The 16,197-nt window shown below is 42.7% G+C and overlaps 1 protein-coding gene across 19 annotated transcripts in view; it reads right to left on the bottom strand.

The window, feature by feature from the left end:
- The window catches only part of ZNF451 (zinc finger protein 451), a 69,772-nt gene that overhangs the window by 23,790 nt on the left and 29,785 nt on the right, over positions 1 to 16,197 (bottom strand). For all 19 annotated transcript variants that reach the window (XM_043542407.1, XM_037894245.2, XM_037894250.2 and 16 more), the window contains 3 exons: positions 13,233 to 13,386; positions 11,385 to 11,532; positions 1,649 to 3,300 (listed from right to left, as the gene is read on the bottom strand). In XM_043542407.1, the coding sequence (XP_043398342.1) occupies positions 1,649 to 3,300; positions 11,385 to 11,532; positions 13,233 to 13,386 (1,954 nt within the window). The remainder of the gene's footprint in view (positions 1 to 1,648; positions 3,301 to 11,384; positions 11,533 to 13,232; positions 13,387 to 16,197) is intronic.

Genomic DNA, 16,197 nt, shown 5'->3' with positions numbered 1-16,197 from the left:
ATTTACTATTTTTCATCTTCAGATCCAGCTCTTGTCCCCTCTGCATTTGATTCAGGTAACTTCCTCCTCCACACTCCATGGGCCCAGCAAGGGAGTCTCCTGCTCTTAGTTCAAGTGCCAGGACATGGACCCATCATGGACTGAAGCAGCCAGGAAATGCTGTTACTGAAGGGAAAGTCCTGCTCATCCTTCTTTAGCTCTGTGCTGGAGCATGCTCAGTGCAAACAATCTCTGGGGATTTTAGCTGTGACCCAGGATTAAGTGTCGACTGAGCACGTGCAATGGCTTATAAATTGGTTTTATTAGGATAGATTTTCATGGGGACAGCAAAAGGCACATTCCTGACACAAAGAACACCCCTTGCTACATTTCAAGTCTCTGCTCAAAAGCATGGGGGCATTTTAAAGAAAAGGTTGCCAGAATTTTTTAATAGGGCCATATTTCATTGCTTCATTCTCAGAAATAGTTACAGAATAATTTTTCAGAAAACTTCAGCGTGAGGCACACAACCTGTATAGAAAATTTCAGTGAAAGTGATTATAGTCTGGCAAAAGTTATAAGCAAATGAAACCAGTCTTATAATAGAAAGCATCAGGCAACCTTAATAATAGGCTGGGATACCCTGCATCACTGTGTGTGTGTGTGTGTGTGTGTGTGTGTGTGTGTGTGTGTGTGTGTGTGTGTGTGTGTGTGTGTGTGTGTGTGTGTGTGTGTGTGTGTAAATAGAAAAATCTCACTTATGTATGTACACACACACTTTGTATTCTCATAGGAGACCTTTCTTTACCCACCCTGGTCTTACAAGGACTTCTATTCCCTGTGAGGACTTCACATTGCAACCATTTGCCTTGGCCAAAGGGAGGGGTTTGGATAGGAATCTGTTTGGATCTCTTTACTGTTGGTCCTTTCATTATGACAGTGAATTTTTAAGTGATACCAAATGTTCCCAAGTCCTTTTTTATCTGATGAGCGATTCTGGGCTCAAGTCTCTCAAAGGGCATCTCCCACTGGGACACCAGCTGTTTGCTCGTTTTTAAACACCACTTAATAGTAGGCAGGGTAGAGCAGTGGTGCAGGTTACAAGTAGTTGCTTACGTACACCAAGTTGGGTAGAAGGAATGCTTTCCCTGAATGGCATCCATTTTGGAGTCAAAAACTACCCCCTCTCTCTATGTGGTTCTCACAGCTTCCTTGTGATTTTCCCTAACTTTGACTTAACCTACTACTGAAGTGTCTTCTCCCTTCATAGAAAGGGTGATTGAGAAAAGAAAAAGAGGACGAAGAGCAGCATCTGAAGTTTGCTGTCCAATTTCCAGCTAATTCCTGTGGTCAGTACAGAATTCCATGTTAAGCATGGTCCACAGAGTCTTGGTAAATTATTTGTATTGTACAAACAAGAAACAGATTTGATAAAGCACTTAGTAATACAAAGTTCAACTTTAGTTCTCGGGATTTGGCACCAGAAACTTACTAAAATTACAGCTTTAAACATATAACTGAGTTTACATTATTTCATATGTACAGACTGGATATAGGTGCATGGTATATTTACATGTTCTGTTGAACAATTTCTATATGAGCATATTACAACCGTATTTTTTTCCTACTGTGCATTAAAAAACAAACTAAAGACATAATTTCTACATACCTTCTTCACCATGCTCTTCAGAATATGCTTTATTCTCACTTCTTTCTTTCCTTCTATCTTCTTCTCTCTTTAGAGAAGGAGATTCTGACTTTTTTTGAACCTTAGTTACATTTGCTGGAAACTTTAGTTTATCAGGCTTCTTGTCCACACAAGCACCAGTGGCTGTAAAGTTGAAGACTTTGCTTTCTGATTCTGATCCGAAATGTTTTATATTAGGCTTTTGCAAGAAGCAGTGTTTATCATGATAGTGTTGATGGGCACTCACAATATCGTGGAAATTTTTGTTGCATGCACCACATCTCACAACATACATCTCTTCATGGCTTTTCCTTGGAGTGTGACTTTTGCTGAGATGATCATTCAAGTCTGTGAAATTTTGTGCCGTTGCTGAACAGAAGCAGCAGCGAAACCACAGATTGCCTTTTTCCAGTAGGGCTTTCTGACAATTCCGGTGATCTTCCTTTCTATTTACTCTGGAGATATACTCTTCCCGGCAGCCGCAGGTTAGAAAGTCACCTTTTTCTAATAGTGTAAGGTCGTCTTTATTTTTTATTGACTCTTCAGACACAAACATGTAATCTGTGCTATGGAAACCCTTATAGTGGACTAGAAATTCTTCCTCAACATCGAAAAAGAGATCACCACAAAGGCCACAAAAATATTTAACCTGTATCTCTTGGCTGTGCTGCTCTTGGCAGTGTCGGTATAGTGTTTCTGCTTTGTGAAAATGCTTTTTGCACAAGCCACAGCAATACCTGTGAAACTGATGGCTTCCTAAAGACATACAATGTTGTTTAACGCTGTCTTCAGACTCAAACATTTCCTCACAAATGCAGCATTGCCATTTTCCTAAAATAGGACTTCTCTCAAGGGACTGATCCACAGGGCTAGGAAGATGCTCTTCCCGTTTGGAGATATTGCACAGTGTGTCAGAAGAGGATGCCATAGGTTCATTCTCTAGAGCTTCCTGTTCATAATAGTAAGAATGTCCACCATGAAATTCAGTGACATGTGCCATAATGTTCTCTTCTCTCAGTAGGTCTGTATTGCATGCCCGGCACCAGAAAATGAAGTTAGTTAAGTGTGCCCCTCCATGGAACCGACTCATATGCAGACGGATGATGCTTGAGTTTTCAGCAAGCTTCCCACATACAGCACACTTGTGACAGATTCTATTTGCTGACAGAACGTGCTTTTCAACTGACTCTTCAGTAGAAAACTTCAGAAGGCATTCACAGAACCAGGCTTTTATTTTGCCTGTGTTGTCTTGACGTAGGCTTACTCCAGCCTCTTGATTTTTTTCTTCTAAATCCTTTTTCCGTTTTGAAATGGCAGACTCATTTTCACAGACAGGCTCACTCAAAGTCAATGGTCTCTTAAGGAGTGAAGACCTTGACTGATTTATAATCTGCCTCAGCTGACATGGGTTTTTATTTCTTTCATTAATATGGCAAAACATCAAGATGGACTCTTCCATTGTGGTAATAATTTTAACTTTGTGTTGAGTTGCATGGCTATGCTGGTTGATCTGGCTTTCATCTACAAAGAGTCTGTCACAGTTTTGACAGTGACCTCTTGCTTTAAATATTTCTGCAACCTGGGAGATGCTCTTTTCCGACAGTGATACAGGACCAGCATTACGACAACGAGTTCTAAATTGGATATAAAAATGACATGTTCACAGGTTTAATTATTCCAAACTTCACAGATGTAGCTACAAAGTGATCCTTAACCCTTGGATCTGAGAACAATGAAAAAGCATTCAGTTTTCTTACAAGAAGACTTTTAATAGAAATAGAAGTAAATAAGAGTAAAGGAATCACCCCTGTAAAATCAGGATGGTAGATACCTTACAGGGTAATTAGATTCAAAACATAGAGAATCCCTCTAGGCAAAACCTTAAGTTACAAAAAAGACACACAGACAGAAATAGTCATTCTATTCAGCACAATTCTTTTCTCAGCCATTTAAAGAAATCATAATCTAACGCATACCTAGCTAGATTACTTACTAAAAGTTTTAAGACTCCATTCCTGTTCTATCCCCGGCAAAGCAGCATATAGACAGACACACAGACCCTTTGTTTCTCTCCTTCCTCCCAGCTTTTGAAAGTATCTTGTCTCCTCATTGGTCATTTTGGTCAGGTGCCAGTGAGGTTACCTTTAGCTTCTTAACCCTTTACAGGTGAGAGGATTTTTCCTCTGGCCAGGAGAGATTTTAAAGGGGTTTACCCTTCCCTTTATATTTATGACACGCCCCCCAAATCTCAGCTAGGGTGAAACACTGGCTAGGATTTCTTCCTGGAGCTCTAGGAAAACAGAGTTAATAAGACACATGCATCTCTAAATATACTACCAAGTACATAAAGACTAACAATATTTTCCACATCTCAAGGACGATTTTAACCAGTTGATTCTGGGAAACTTTCACGGGAGAGTGCATCAGCCACTTTGTTAGAAGCTCCTGAGATGTGTTGGATGTCGAAATCAAAATCTTGGAGAGCTGAACTCCACCGAAGAAGTTTTTTGTTATTTTCTTTGATGGTGTGAAGCCACTTCAGTGCAGCATGGTCGGTTTGCAGGTGGAAACGCCGTCCCCAAACATATGGGCGTAGCTTTTCCACAGTGTAGACAATGGCGTAACATTCTTTTTCACTGACTGACCAGTTGCTTTCCCTCTCAGACAGTTTTTTGCTGAGAAACACTACAGGGTGGAATTCTTGATCAGGTCCTTTCTGCATTAAAACTGCTCCCACACCACGCTCGGACGCATCTGTGGTTACTAGGAACGGTTTGTCAAAGTCTGGGGCCCTTAGTACAGCGTCAGACATGAGTGTCGCTTTAAGCTTGTTAAAGGCCTTCTGACACTTTTCGGTCCACTGAACGGCATTTGGCTGTTTCTTTTTGGTTAGGTCTGTCAGTGGGGCGGCGATTTGGCTGTATTGCGGTACGAATCGTCTGTAATAACCGGCCAAGCCTAAGAAGGATTGAACCTGTTTCTTTGACTTTGGGACAGGCCACTTTTGGATAGCATCCACTTTGGCCTGTAGGGGGCTGATAGTTCCTTGACCCACCTGGTGTCCAAGGTAAGTCACTCTGTTTAGGCCTATTTGACACTTCTTAGCCTTAACAGTTAGTCCTGCCTCCCTTTATGCGCTCAAGGACTTTTTGTAGATGTTCCAGGTGGTCTGCCCAGGAATCCGAAAATATGGCCACATCGTCAAGGTAGGCGACTGCATATTCTCCTAATCCCGCTAGGAGACCATCTACAAGTCTTTGGAAGGTGGCGGGTGCATTTCGCAGCCCGAAAGGGAGTACATTAAATTCATACAGCCCGAGATGTGTGGTGAAGGCTGACCTTTCCTTGGCAGATTCATCTAGCGGTACCTGCCAGTACCCCTTGGTTAAGTCCAAGGTAGAGATGAACTGGGCCCGTCCCAGTTTCTCTAATAGTTCATCTGTGCGTGGCATTGGATAGTTGTCTAGGCGAGTTACAGCATTTAGTTCACGCAAAAACGTATTTCCCCATCTGGTTTGGGAACTAGAACCACTGGAGAAGCCCATGCACTTCCAGAGGGGCGGATTACACCCATCTGTAACATATCCTGGATCTCCTGTTCTATAGCAGTTTTAGCTTGAGGAGACATACGGTAAGGTTGGACCCTAATTGGGCGAGCATTACCTGTGTCAATGGAGTGGTATGCCCGTTCGGTCAGTCCTGGGGTGGCTGAGAACGTTGGCGCATAGCTAGTGCACAGCTCCTTGATCTGCTGTCGCTGCATACGCCCAAGGGTCATGGAGAGGTTCACCTCTTCCACACCACCAGCACTTTTCCCTTCGTAGTAGACACCTTCAGGCCACTCAGCGCCATCTCCTCCCTGGGCTGTAAACTGACAAACCTTTAATTCTCTGGAATAAAAGGGCTTTAGAGAATTAATATGGTACACCTTAGGCTTTCGGTTGGACGTGGGGAATGCTATGAGATAATTAACAGCTCCCAGGCGTTCCTGGACCGTGAATGGCCCTTCCCACCATGCTTCCATTTTATGGGCCTGGAGCACCTTTAAGACCATGACCTGGTTCCCTACTTTGAAGGAACGCTCTCTGGCATGTTTATCATACCAGGCTTTTTGCTCTTTTTGAGCATCCTGTAAGTTTTCTTTAGCAAGGGCTAAAGAGGTTCGGAGGGTGTTTTGTAGGTTGGTTACAAAGTCCAGAATGTTAGTTCCTGGAGAAGATGTAAATCCCTCCCATTGCTGCTTCACCAACTGTAATGGCCCCTTAACCTCACGGCCGTATACAAGTTCAAATGGGGAAAACCCTAAACTGGGATGTGGTACAGCTCTGTAGGCAAAGAGCAACTGCTGCAACACTAGGTCCCAATCATTGGAGTGCTCATTTACGAATTTACGTATCATGGCCCCCAAAGTTCCATTAAACTTCTTCACCATGCCATTTGTTTGATGGTGGTAAGGAGTGGCAACCAAGTGATTTACCCCATGAGCTTCCCAAAGGTTTTCCATAGTTCCTGCCAGGAAATTAGTCCCTGCATCTGTGAGGATGTCGGAGGGCCAACCTACCCTGGCAAAAATGTCTGCTAGTGCCTGGCACACACTTTTAGCCCTGGTGTTGCTTAGAGCTACTGCTTCCGGCCATCGGGTGGCAAAATCCATGAAAGTCAGCATGTACTGCTTTCCTCTGGGTGTCTTTTTCGGAAAAGGACCCAGAATATCCACAGCTACTCGCTGAAATGGAACTTCAATGATGGGGAGTAGCTGGAGAGGGGCTTTGACCTGGTCTTGGGGTTTTACCACTCTTTGGCATTCTTCACAAGACCGGACACAGACAGAAACATCCTTGCCCATTCCCTCCCAGTGGAATGACCCCCCCAAACGGTCTTTGGTCCTGTTCACCCCAGCATGGCCACTAGGGTGATCGTGGGCTAAGCTCAAGAGCTTGGCCCGATATTTAGTTGGAACTACCAACTGTCTCTGAGGATGCCAGTCTTCCTGGTGTCCACCAGAAAGAGTTTCCTTGTATAAAAGTCCTCTTTCTACAACAAACCTGGATCGATTAGAAGAGCTGAGAGGCGGTGGGTTGCTCCGTGCCGCCATCCAAGCTCTCTGGAGGCTTTCATCTGCTTCCTGTTCGGTCTGGAACTGTTCCCTTGATGCTGGAGACATCAGTTCCTCATTGGATTGTGGACCTATGCTTGGTCCCTCTGGAAGCGATGTAGGGGATGGGGCTGTTTCCGTTGACTGTGAACCGCTTTCTGCTGGTGCACTATGTTGGGATTCAGGCTCCGGCTGAGCCTCTTGTGTAGGGTTATCGGCTGCTGCCGGTTCAGATTCGGTGGGGCCCTCTGGTGTTGAGGTTGCAAGTACTGGATTCAGTGCTGGCAAATGGTCTGGTGCTGGTTGTTCCGCTGGTTCCGGTTCTGGGACTGGTTCTGTCTGGGTCTCTGGGACTGGATCCACTACTGCTGTTGCAGACATTGGCCTGGGGTCCGGGTCCATCACCTCTGACTGGGTCCTGATAGAAGTTTCCGGAATAGAGCTAGGCCTCACGGCTTGTTTAGCCTGGCTACGGGTGACCATTCCCTCCCTCTTGGCCCGCTTCACATGATTGGCCAAGTCTTCCCCCAACAGCATGGGGATGGGATAATCATCAGACTGCAAAAGTCCACGTTCCTGACCAGCCCTGGTACTGGACAGGCAACTTGGCTGTAGGCAAACTGAAAGAGTTGGACTTGAAGGGTTGAATCGTCACTTGGATCTCTGGGTTGATTAAATTGGGGTCCACTAAGGAAGCATGGATAGCTGACACTTGTGCTCCGGTGTCCCTCCACGCGGTGACCACCTTCCCACCCACACTCACAGTTTCCCTCCGCTCCAAGGGTATCTGGGAGGTATCTGGGCCTGCGGACCTCTGGTGTGATCCCGGTGCAATGAACTGAAATCTGTTGGGGTTCTTGGGGCAGTTGGCCTTTACATGCCCCAGCTCATTACATTTAAAACATTGTCCAGCTGACGGGTCACTGGGGCGAGGTGGGTTGCTGGAGAACGGGGTGGTGGGACGATAAGGAGTCTGGAGGGTTCTTTGGGAGGTAGGTGGGGGTTTGGGCGGCCCCCGGTGATAGGGTGTGGTCTGGGGTTGTCCCTTCTGGTCTCCGCTCCAACTGCAACCAGTTTTCTTCTTTTCGGCCACCTCCACCCATCAGGCTCCAATCTCTCCTGCCTCGATTACAGTTTTGGGCTTCCCATCTAGGATGTATCTTTCTATTTCCTCAGGAACACCCTCTAAGAATTGTTCCATTTGCATTAGGAAGGGCAAATTTACTGGAGATTCAACACTTGCTCCTGATATCCAGGCATCCCAATGTTTCACAATGTGGTAGGCATGTCGGGTAAATGACACGTCTGGTTTCCACCTTAGGGCTCTGAACCTCCAACGAGACTGCTCGGGTGTTATCCCCATTATGACTCTCGCCTTGGATTTAAACAGTTCATACTTGTTCATGTGTTCTTTAGGCATTTCAGCTGCCACCTCAGCTAAGGGTCCACTGAGCTGCGGCCTCAGCTCTACCATGTATTGGTCAGTAGAGATGTTGTACCCAAGGCAGGCCCTTTCAAAGTTTTCTAGGAAGGCCGCAGTATCATCGCCTGCCTTGTAGGTGGGGAACTTTCTGGGATGGGGAGTGGTACCTGGAGAAGGATTGCTAGGGTTTGTTGGTATATTCTGCTGAGCCTTTACCTTCTCCATCTCCAGTGCATGCTTCCTCTCTTTTTCCCTCTCCTTCTCCACATGCTTCCTCTCTTCTTCCTTCTCCTCCTTCTTCAGCCGCATGAGTTCTATCTGTCTTTCATGTTCCCTTTGTTTTTCCTTAGCCTGAAATCTGGCTAATTCCAGCTTTTGTTGAGCCGTGGATTTTGTCATCCTAACCTCTCTGTTTTTTAGCTAACTTTAACACCCGAGGTTTAGAAATAAACAAACAAAACTTGGCTGTAAAATTTTGCTGTGCTGGAGTAGAATACCTATTCTCTGATAGTGATTGTCAGCCTACAGAAAAAGACAATTCCCTTGTCTCTGCTCTGGCCCCAAATCAAAGCAAAAAACCTCCAACTACTTAGAAACCTGCTTACCAGCAGGCCAAAGGAAAAAAAAAATTCCTTTTCAAACTTGTGCTCCTTGTAAAAAAAAAATCAAAATCCTAAAGAAAACCTGGATTTGTGTTGGAAATGGCCCACCTTGATCATCATACACATTGTAAGGAGAGTGATCACTTTAGATAAGCTATTACCAGCAGGAGAGTGGGGTGGGAGGAGGTATTTTTTCATGCTTTGTGTGTATATAATAAGATCTTCTACACTTTCCACAGTAGGCATCCGATGAAGTGAGCTGTAGCTCACGAAAGCTTATGCTCAAATAAATTGGTTAGTCTCTAAGGTGCCACAAGTACTCCTTTTCGTTTTTTAAAATACTCCACAGACATCTCCCGCCACTAACTACATAAATTACTAAGGAAATACTAGAGAGACAAGGTGGGTGAGGTAATATCTTTTATTGGACCAACCTGTTGGCGAGAGAGAGAAGCTTTCGAGCCACACAGAGCTCTTCTTCAGGTCTGGGAAAGGTACTCCCAGTTTCACAGCAAAAGGTAAGGTGGAACAGATTGTTTAGTGAACATAATTAGCTCATATGCTAAGGCAGTGGCTCTCAACCTTTCCTGACTACTGTACCCCTTTCAGGAGTCTGATTTGTCTTGCGTACCCCCAAGTTTCACCTCACTTAAAAACTACTGACTCACAGCACACTATTACTGACAAATTGCTTACTTTCTCATTTTTACGATATAGTTATAAAATGAATCAATTTGAATATAAATATTGTACTTATATTTCAGGGTATAGTATATAAAGCAATATAAACAATTAATTGTCAGTATGAAATTTTAGTTTTTACTGACTTCGCCAGTGCTTTTTATGTAACCTGTTGTAAAACTAGGCAAATATCTAGATGAGTTGATGTACCCCCTGGAAGACGTCTGCATACCTCAGGGGTACACATACACCTGGGTGAGAACCACTGTTGTAAGGGACCATTCAAGGTAGAGTGGCCCGTTAACATCTCTGCAGTCATAGCACAAAAGTAGGGGTTAGTGGGTTACAGACTGTTTGTAATAAGCCATAAATCCAATGTCTTTCTTCAGCACATAATTTTTAGCGTCTAGCAAAGTAATGAATTTAAGTTCCCAGGCTCATTTTTTGAAAAGCGCTGTGTAAGTTTCCTTTGAGGATGACGCTAGGAATACCTTTCCCGGACCTGAAGAAGAACTCTGTGTGGCTCAAAAGCTTGTCTCAATCACCAACAGAAGTTGGTCCAATAAAAGATATCACCTCACCCATCTAGACTCTCTAATATCCTGGAAATGACACAGATACAACTACACTGCATAGGGAAATACTGCCCTTTTAAAATGCATAGTAACAGGCCCAGTAGATTGTCAAACTGTACAATGCCTACCAGTTATTTATGTAAAAGTCACTACACATTATAGAAAACGAAGTGCTCATTCCAGACAAGCGCCTTTGCCAGTGGTGGCAAAGAAAAGTCTTACCGTGGGCTAAAAACCCAGTTTTGTGAGATAGCTTTGTGGATTTCACACAGCCCTCATCTAAGGTGTTGGGAGGGATAGAAGACAGACGGTGGACTCTGTAGTGAAGGGCTAAGACATTTCCGAGAACTCCTGCAGCAAGATAGCTGTTTAGACTGTAGAAGATACACCAAAATCCATTCTACGCACCACTAGAACTCTTGTTTATTTATGCCTTATTCTTGTCTCACTTTTAGACTACTGTAACCTTTATCTTTCAGGCCTTTCTTTTTCTGAACACTTTCTCTCATAATGTATCCAAAATGCCTCAGCTAAAATCCTTCCTTTTAAGTAATTCTGACCCTCTTACATGTCTTCCCACACAGAATCCTTCCATTAGCTTCTCCTCTTCTAACCCAAATTCAAGCACCTTGTCCTCCCCACCATCAATGTCCTGTACAGTCTTGTTCTCACTTACATCACTGTTCTCCTTTCCTCCAACTGCTCCATGTGTCCCCTATGCTCTTTCAAATCCTCTCTTCTTACTGCTCCCTTGCTCTCTTTCATGACTTCAGCTATGCCACCCTCTGTGCTTCGAACAGCCTTCCATTTGCTGTCAAACAAGTCCCCTCCTTAAAACCCACTTTTCCAGGAACACTTCCTTTCCACTTCTCCCTCACTAATAACCCTCTTTTGCTTCTCCTTTCTTGAAAGGCATCCCATCTTGTAACTGTATCTTGTGTATGCTTTCTGGCTGGGAACACGTATTACTTAGTAAGGTTGTGGCACTATATATATATGATTTGAATTTAAATTATACATAATAATTAGCTTTTGACCCATTTCAAAAACAGAGTATGTATTTTCCAGATCTAAAACTATTAGAATCACAACCTCAAATACTTGCAGCCTTTTAATGGCCCTATGGTGCTCCCTGCCTATCCCCCGGCATTAGCAGTGACTGAAATACAATCCACCATCACCCCATTCAATTATCTGGGGAAAATGAGGAAAAAGGTGCAACTTGTGAGGAGTTTGATGCTTAACTTCTGTACTGGGCTACTAAGTATTTAAAAATCTCAGAGAAATAATACACACCTATGCAGTCAAGTTCACTGTATATAGACAATAGACTCTCACAAACCTGAAGTGAGCTGTTAGCTCCATATGCGAACGCAACTTCTGGTGGCAGGATGTGCACTTCACTTGGAATGGGACCTCTTTACATAAAGCTATCAGAAGTTTCTTTGCATAAGATGGGAAAGATAAAGGAAGTGGTGTCCCAGTTTCACCTGCAACATGAGATGGTGTAAAATGAAGCCACATATCTCAAAGTCAACATGTAGTATTTTATCTCTTAGAACACAACTATTAACAATATGTTCCTTGCCGACCATTATGATCATGTCACCTCTTCCCATTTAAATTCCACCACTTGCTCCCTCTCCAACCCTTTTCAAATTCAAAACTTCTTGTTGCTATCATCAAGGGCCTTATCAATTCCCCTCCTGCTCTTATTAATGTGTTTTAACCAAAAAAGGTATATAATGTGTAGAAAAAAAATAGGCCATATTACATTTAACAAGCGTTTACATGTTTTGATTGTCTCCATCTCTCCCATCTTTCATAATATTTCCTTCTTAGATGGTAAACGTTATGGGGCAGGAGGATTGGTGGGTATGTGCACAAAGTCTAACATGTTGCTGGCGTAGAGAATGAAAATAATAGTTTTTAATGTAAAACAAGTAGGAATAGTTTATGAAAATCTTTGTGGCCATCATTATACATCAAAGAGGCAACAAAAGTAATCATTTTCCCCCTTTCAGTTCAGCTTTCACATATGTAAGTAGTAACAACCAATGGGAAGAGCATTTCATGGAAGTTGACGCCAGGCCCAGAAGCATTAACTGCCCAGCATGGAGGCCAATATTACTATTATTAACTACAAAGATATATACATTCAAAGAAAGAAGCTGGAGTATTCAACCATTTATGTACCAAAATGTTTAAAATTGGATTGTATCTGATGAAGGATACTGTCTCCTCTTTACATTATTGGTCTTTTCATGGCAGTTAAAGAACAGTAAAACAACAGATTTGAAGATGGGTTTTCAGAGGTGATAAGCACCTGCAGCTCTCATGAGCCTCAAACAGGCCATTAATTTCCAAGGGCCCATTAGATTTAGAATACATATAAGAGATTAGTCAGTCAACAGCTTCATTGTTGAGTAGTAAGATTATATAACAGGTGACTGTACCAAATCACAATGGATTCCTTGTGACCATATGAACCTTAAAGTGCAATTCTACCATGAAAAATAACTATATTAATGTGGCTACTTCTTATTCAACTAGTCAACTGTCCATGTGTGTATTCAGAATCTTATTCATTTACTTTTGTCACAAAATAAGCGTTTACTGCTTATTCCTTGTGTTAGAACTCTGAAACCAACATAGCCCACATTCAATGAATGACCAAATCATTTCTTGTACATCAACATAACCGATGTCTAAGTTCCAATCTTTACACCTACGCAAGCCTACCTAAGACAATGGAGTTGCACAGATATCACGGAGGGTCTGATATTGCCTGCTAACCTTTGTTACTGGTGGTGTGTGACTAGGACAAAATCCAACTTGACTTTTAGAGACCAGCCTTATTTTCGAAGGTCTGGCAGTTAGAAAAAAAGCTATATTTGAAAATGGAGCACACTTGATATGGGAATCAGGGAGACACAGAGAAATATGGACTTCTAAAACACCTTTTTATACAATCTCTGTCAGAATAGAACAACATATTAACAAAATATTAATCTCAAATGAAGATAACCTGGTAAATGTACACAGTTCGTGTATCTTTTCCCCAATTTCAGACATCTTAAAAGAAATACACGTTTTTTCTCTAATTCACAGCTGAAAACATATTCTCCCACATAGCGCAGATGCATTATCAGAAGGATCTAAAAGATGCTAAACTCAAATTACAACATACCACTCAATTTAAAAACCTGAAGGAAGTGATTCTTTCCAGACATATGCTGCAGGCATTCATCTCTTATGCTGAAAAGGAGGAAGCAGTATGGACATGCAAAGCACTGAATAAGCTGTGGAGGAAGATTTCTTTTATGCCCATCATTTTCATTTATCTGAAAAATAAAACAAATCTGGTTAGTAAAAGGATCAACCTGATTATAAAAATATTTATTTTTCATTTAATAAACACACACATTTTAATGCATATTAGAGATTCTTTATAATTTTATTAGACTTTCTAAAAAACTTTGGACAGAGTTATAGTCACCATAATATAGTCCAGGTGAGATTACTAATTCAATGGAAATTTCAGAGGGCAATGAATTAAAAGTTTGCTTTGACTTTACTTTTTTTTTTGTGAAGTCATATTATTGTGTAAATACAATATGAATTATATATTAAAAAAAAAATCTATGTTGAAAGAAAGAAAGTTAAGGTTACAAACTCAAGCATTCAAAAGTTAGGAAGTACCAGAATTAAGGTTGGTCACTCAGACTTAATTCTGCCCCATTGTGCATTATAACAGAGCCTCTAATTACATGATCATATTATTTCCGCTCCCCCAGGACAGGCCCCCACCCCCAGGACCTATCCAGGACATTCAGTGCACAGGATAGAGGGTGCTCACTGAAAGCTATACAACATTTTGTTTTATCCTCATTGTTCAATTTTTATTGCACACTATTCAAACCTAGTACTCACTCCAGAATTATTAATTTCCTCATGGTCTTTTCCATGGCACTCATTAACCACAACATGGGTGTTTCACTAACATTAATGAATTTGCCTTCAAGAAATACTTGTGAGTTAGGAAGATATTATTCCCATTCCACAGATGGGGTGGGGTGCTAAAACACAGAGATTGAAGCCAAAATTGTCTGAAATTACTACTAATTTTGGATGCTCACTTTGAGATGCACAGGGCTTGCTTTTTCACTACTTAGCATTTTTATAGCTTTTTATGTATTTAAGATATAGCTCCCTTTAATTTAGTTGACATTGTGAGCTAAATTGACCCCAGAATCTCATGTTGGTCACTCAGAAAATAAGAAACACACAATTAGTGGCCACCTTATGAAAACTTTGGTGTGGCAGACAGGGAAAATATCCAATTCTCCCAGGTAGCATGCATCTGTATAAACCACAAGTCCACCCTGTCTCTTTCCAGAATCCCTTGCCTCATTAAGTACACATCTTCCAACTTTTGCAACAAATAAAAGAGGAGTTCTACAAAAAGCCTCATTCACTACACAACCCAGATTGACTCCCTAAGCACCACCGGAGCGATCGATCCGGGGGGTGTGGGGGGGGTGTGTGTGGAGGGAAGAGAGTTGTGTGGCTTCTGGAAAAACACTGGTAGATGGATAGATTTGTTAGAGTGGAACTCCAAGAGAGCCTTGGGTAATAATTTAGGATGTGGGCATAAAGAAACATTATTCTCGACGCATACTGTACAAGGGAGGAAGGGATGGAAAACTGGAATCAGACACTTATCTCCCAAACTCTACAGCTGACATGATGGCTATTGAAAAGGCTGGATTCATAGACAAATGGGAGTAGAGAACACGTTGCCATACGTTTGAATGGATGTTTCACAAAAGATAGTTGAGTGCCAGATGGAGGTCCCAGGTCAGGGTGGGATCTCTAGTCTGGGGGTAGATTCCTGAAATCCTTAACAACTCTAGACGATACAGGATGAGCAAATACGGAAAACCCCTCTATATCAGATGAAAGGCTGATATTGCAGCCAAATGGACCTTAATTGAGCTAATAACCCCAATTCCTTCAGATTCATCGGACAATCCAGGATGACTGAAAGAGGCACAGATCCAGGCAGGAAGTGGCAATGACAGCACCAATGGGAGAATCTCTTATTTCTGAAGGGAAGTAGTACAGGCTGACTTCTTTTTAGTATTCAATAACTCCTGTTGCACCTCCTCAGAGGAAGAGGATTTTAACCCTGCAAACTACCAAGGAACCACATCCAACAGTAGAGAAGTCCTAGATTGGGGTGAAGCACATGACCCACATCCTGTGAGAAGTGATAAGCAGTGGTCTTGAGAGGTGGATGTACACATAGCTGAAGCAGGTAAGGGTATCAAGCTTATCTCAGCTAGCTTGGATCTACAAGCAGAGTTGGAGGGAACGCAAAGAACACACCCTACTTCCAGGACAGAAGTAAGGAACCTCCTCACAAAAATAGTGCGTCAGACCTTCTCTTGAGCTGAAAAGAGGACACTTCTTGTTCCTGCAGATTGCAAAGAGACCCAGCTCAGTAAACCCCTCTCTTTGAAGGACTTGAGCCTAGCTCCAATTTGTTGTCCAGTGAGAAGTGCCTGCTGAGCACACTGGCTGTGGTATTCTGAATGCCTGGGAGGTAGACTGCTGAAATTTGGATTTGATGAGCTGTGCACCAGTTCCATAGGTTCGGCGCAGAGAGGGGAATATCCTCCCTGTTTTTGATACACAACACGCAGGACATTTTGTCTGTCATGACCCTGATTGATTCGCCACGATGAGGTAGGAAATGGAGGCAGGTGTTCCTGACAGCCCTGAGCTCAAAAAGATTGATGCGGAGATGTCCTGAGTTGTCCATCTGCCCTAAGACATGAAAGCACTGAGATGAGCTCCCCACCCCAACAGTGATGCATCTGTTGTTCAAGTTAGTGATAGAAGGCGGCAGGAGGGAACACCCGCACAGATGTTGAGTTGATATTTCCACCAATCCAGGGAGTTCCTCACCTGTAGAAGAACTGTCGCTTGTCTGTCCAAGATATCTCTGACAGGAGAATAGATCATTCTGAGCCAAAAAGCAGCAAAGGTGTACCCTTGCATGATTGGTCATGTGTCCCAGGAGCTGAAGATATTTCCTTATAGTGGTCCGAGGATTCCCCTGAATTATCTGTATCAAATCTGACAAGGTT

This window comes from Chelonia mydas, chromosome 3, assembly GCF_015237465.2.
Source record: "Chelonia mydas isolate rCheMyd1 chromosome 3, rCheMyd1.pri.v2, whole genome shotgun sequence".
NCBI classification, from domain to species: domain Eukaryota; kingdom Metazoa; phylum Chordata; order Testudines; family Cheloniidae; genus Chelonia; species Chelonia mydas.
The sequence above is the reverse complement of the archived record's forward strand: the minus strand, read 5'-3'. Positions and strand labels throughout refer to the sequence as shown.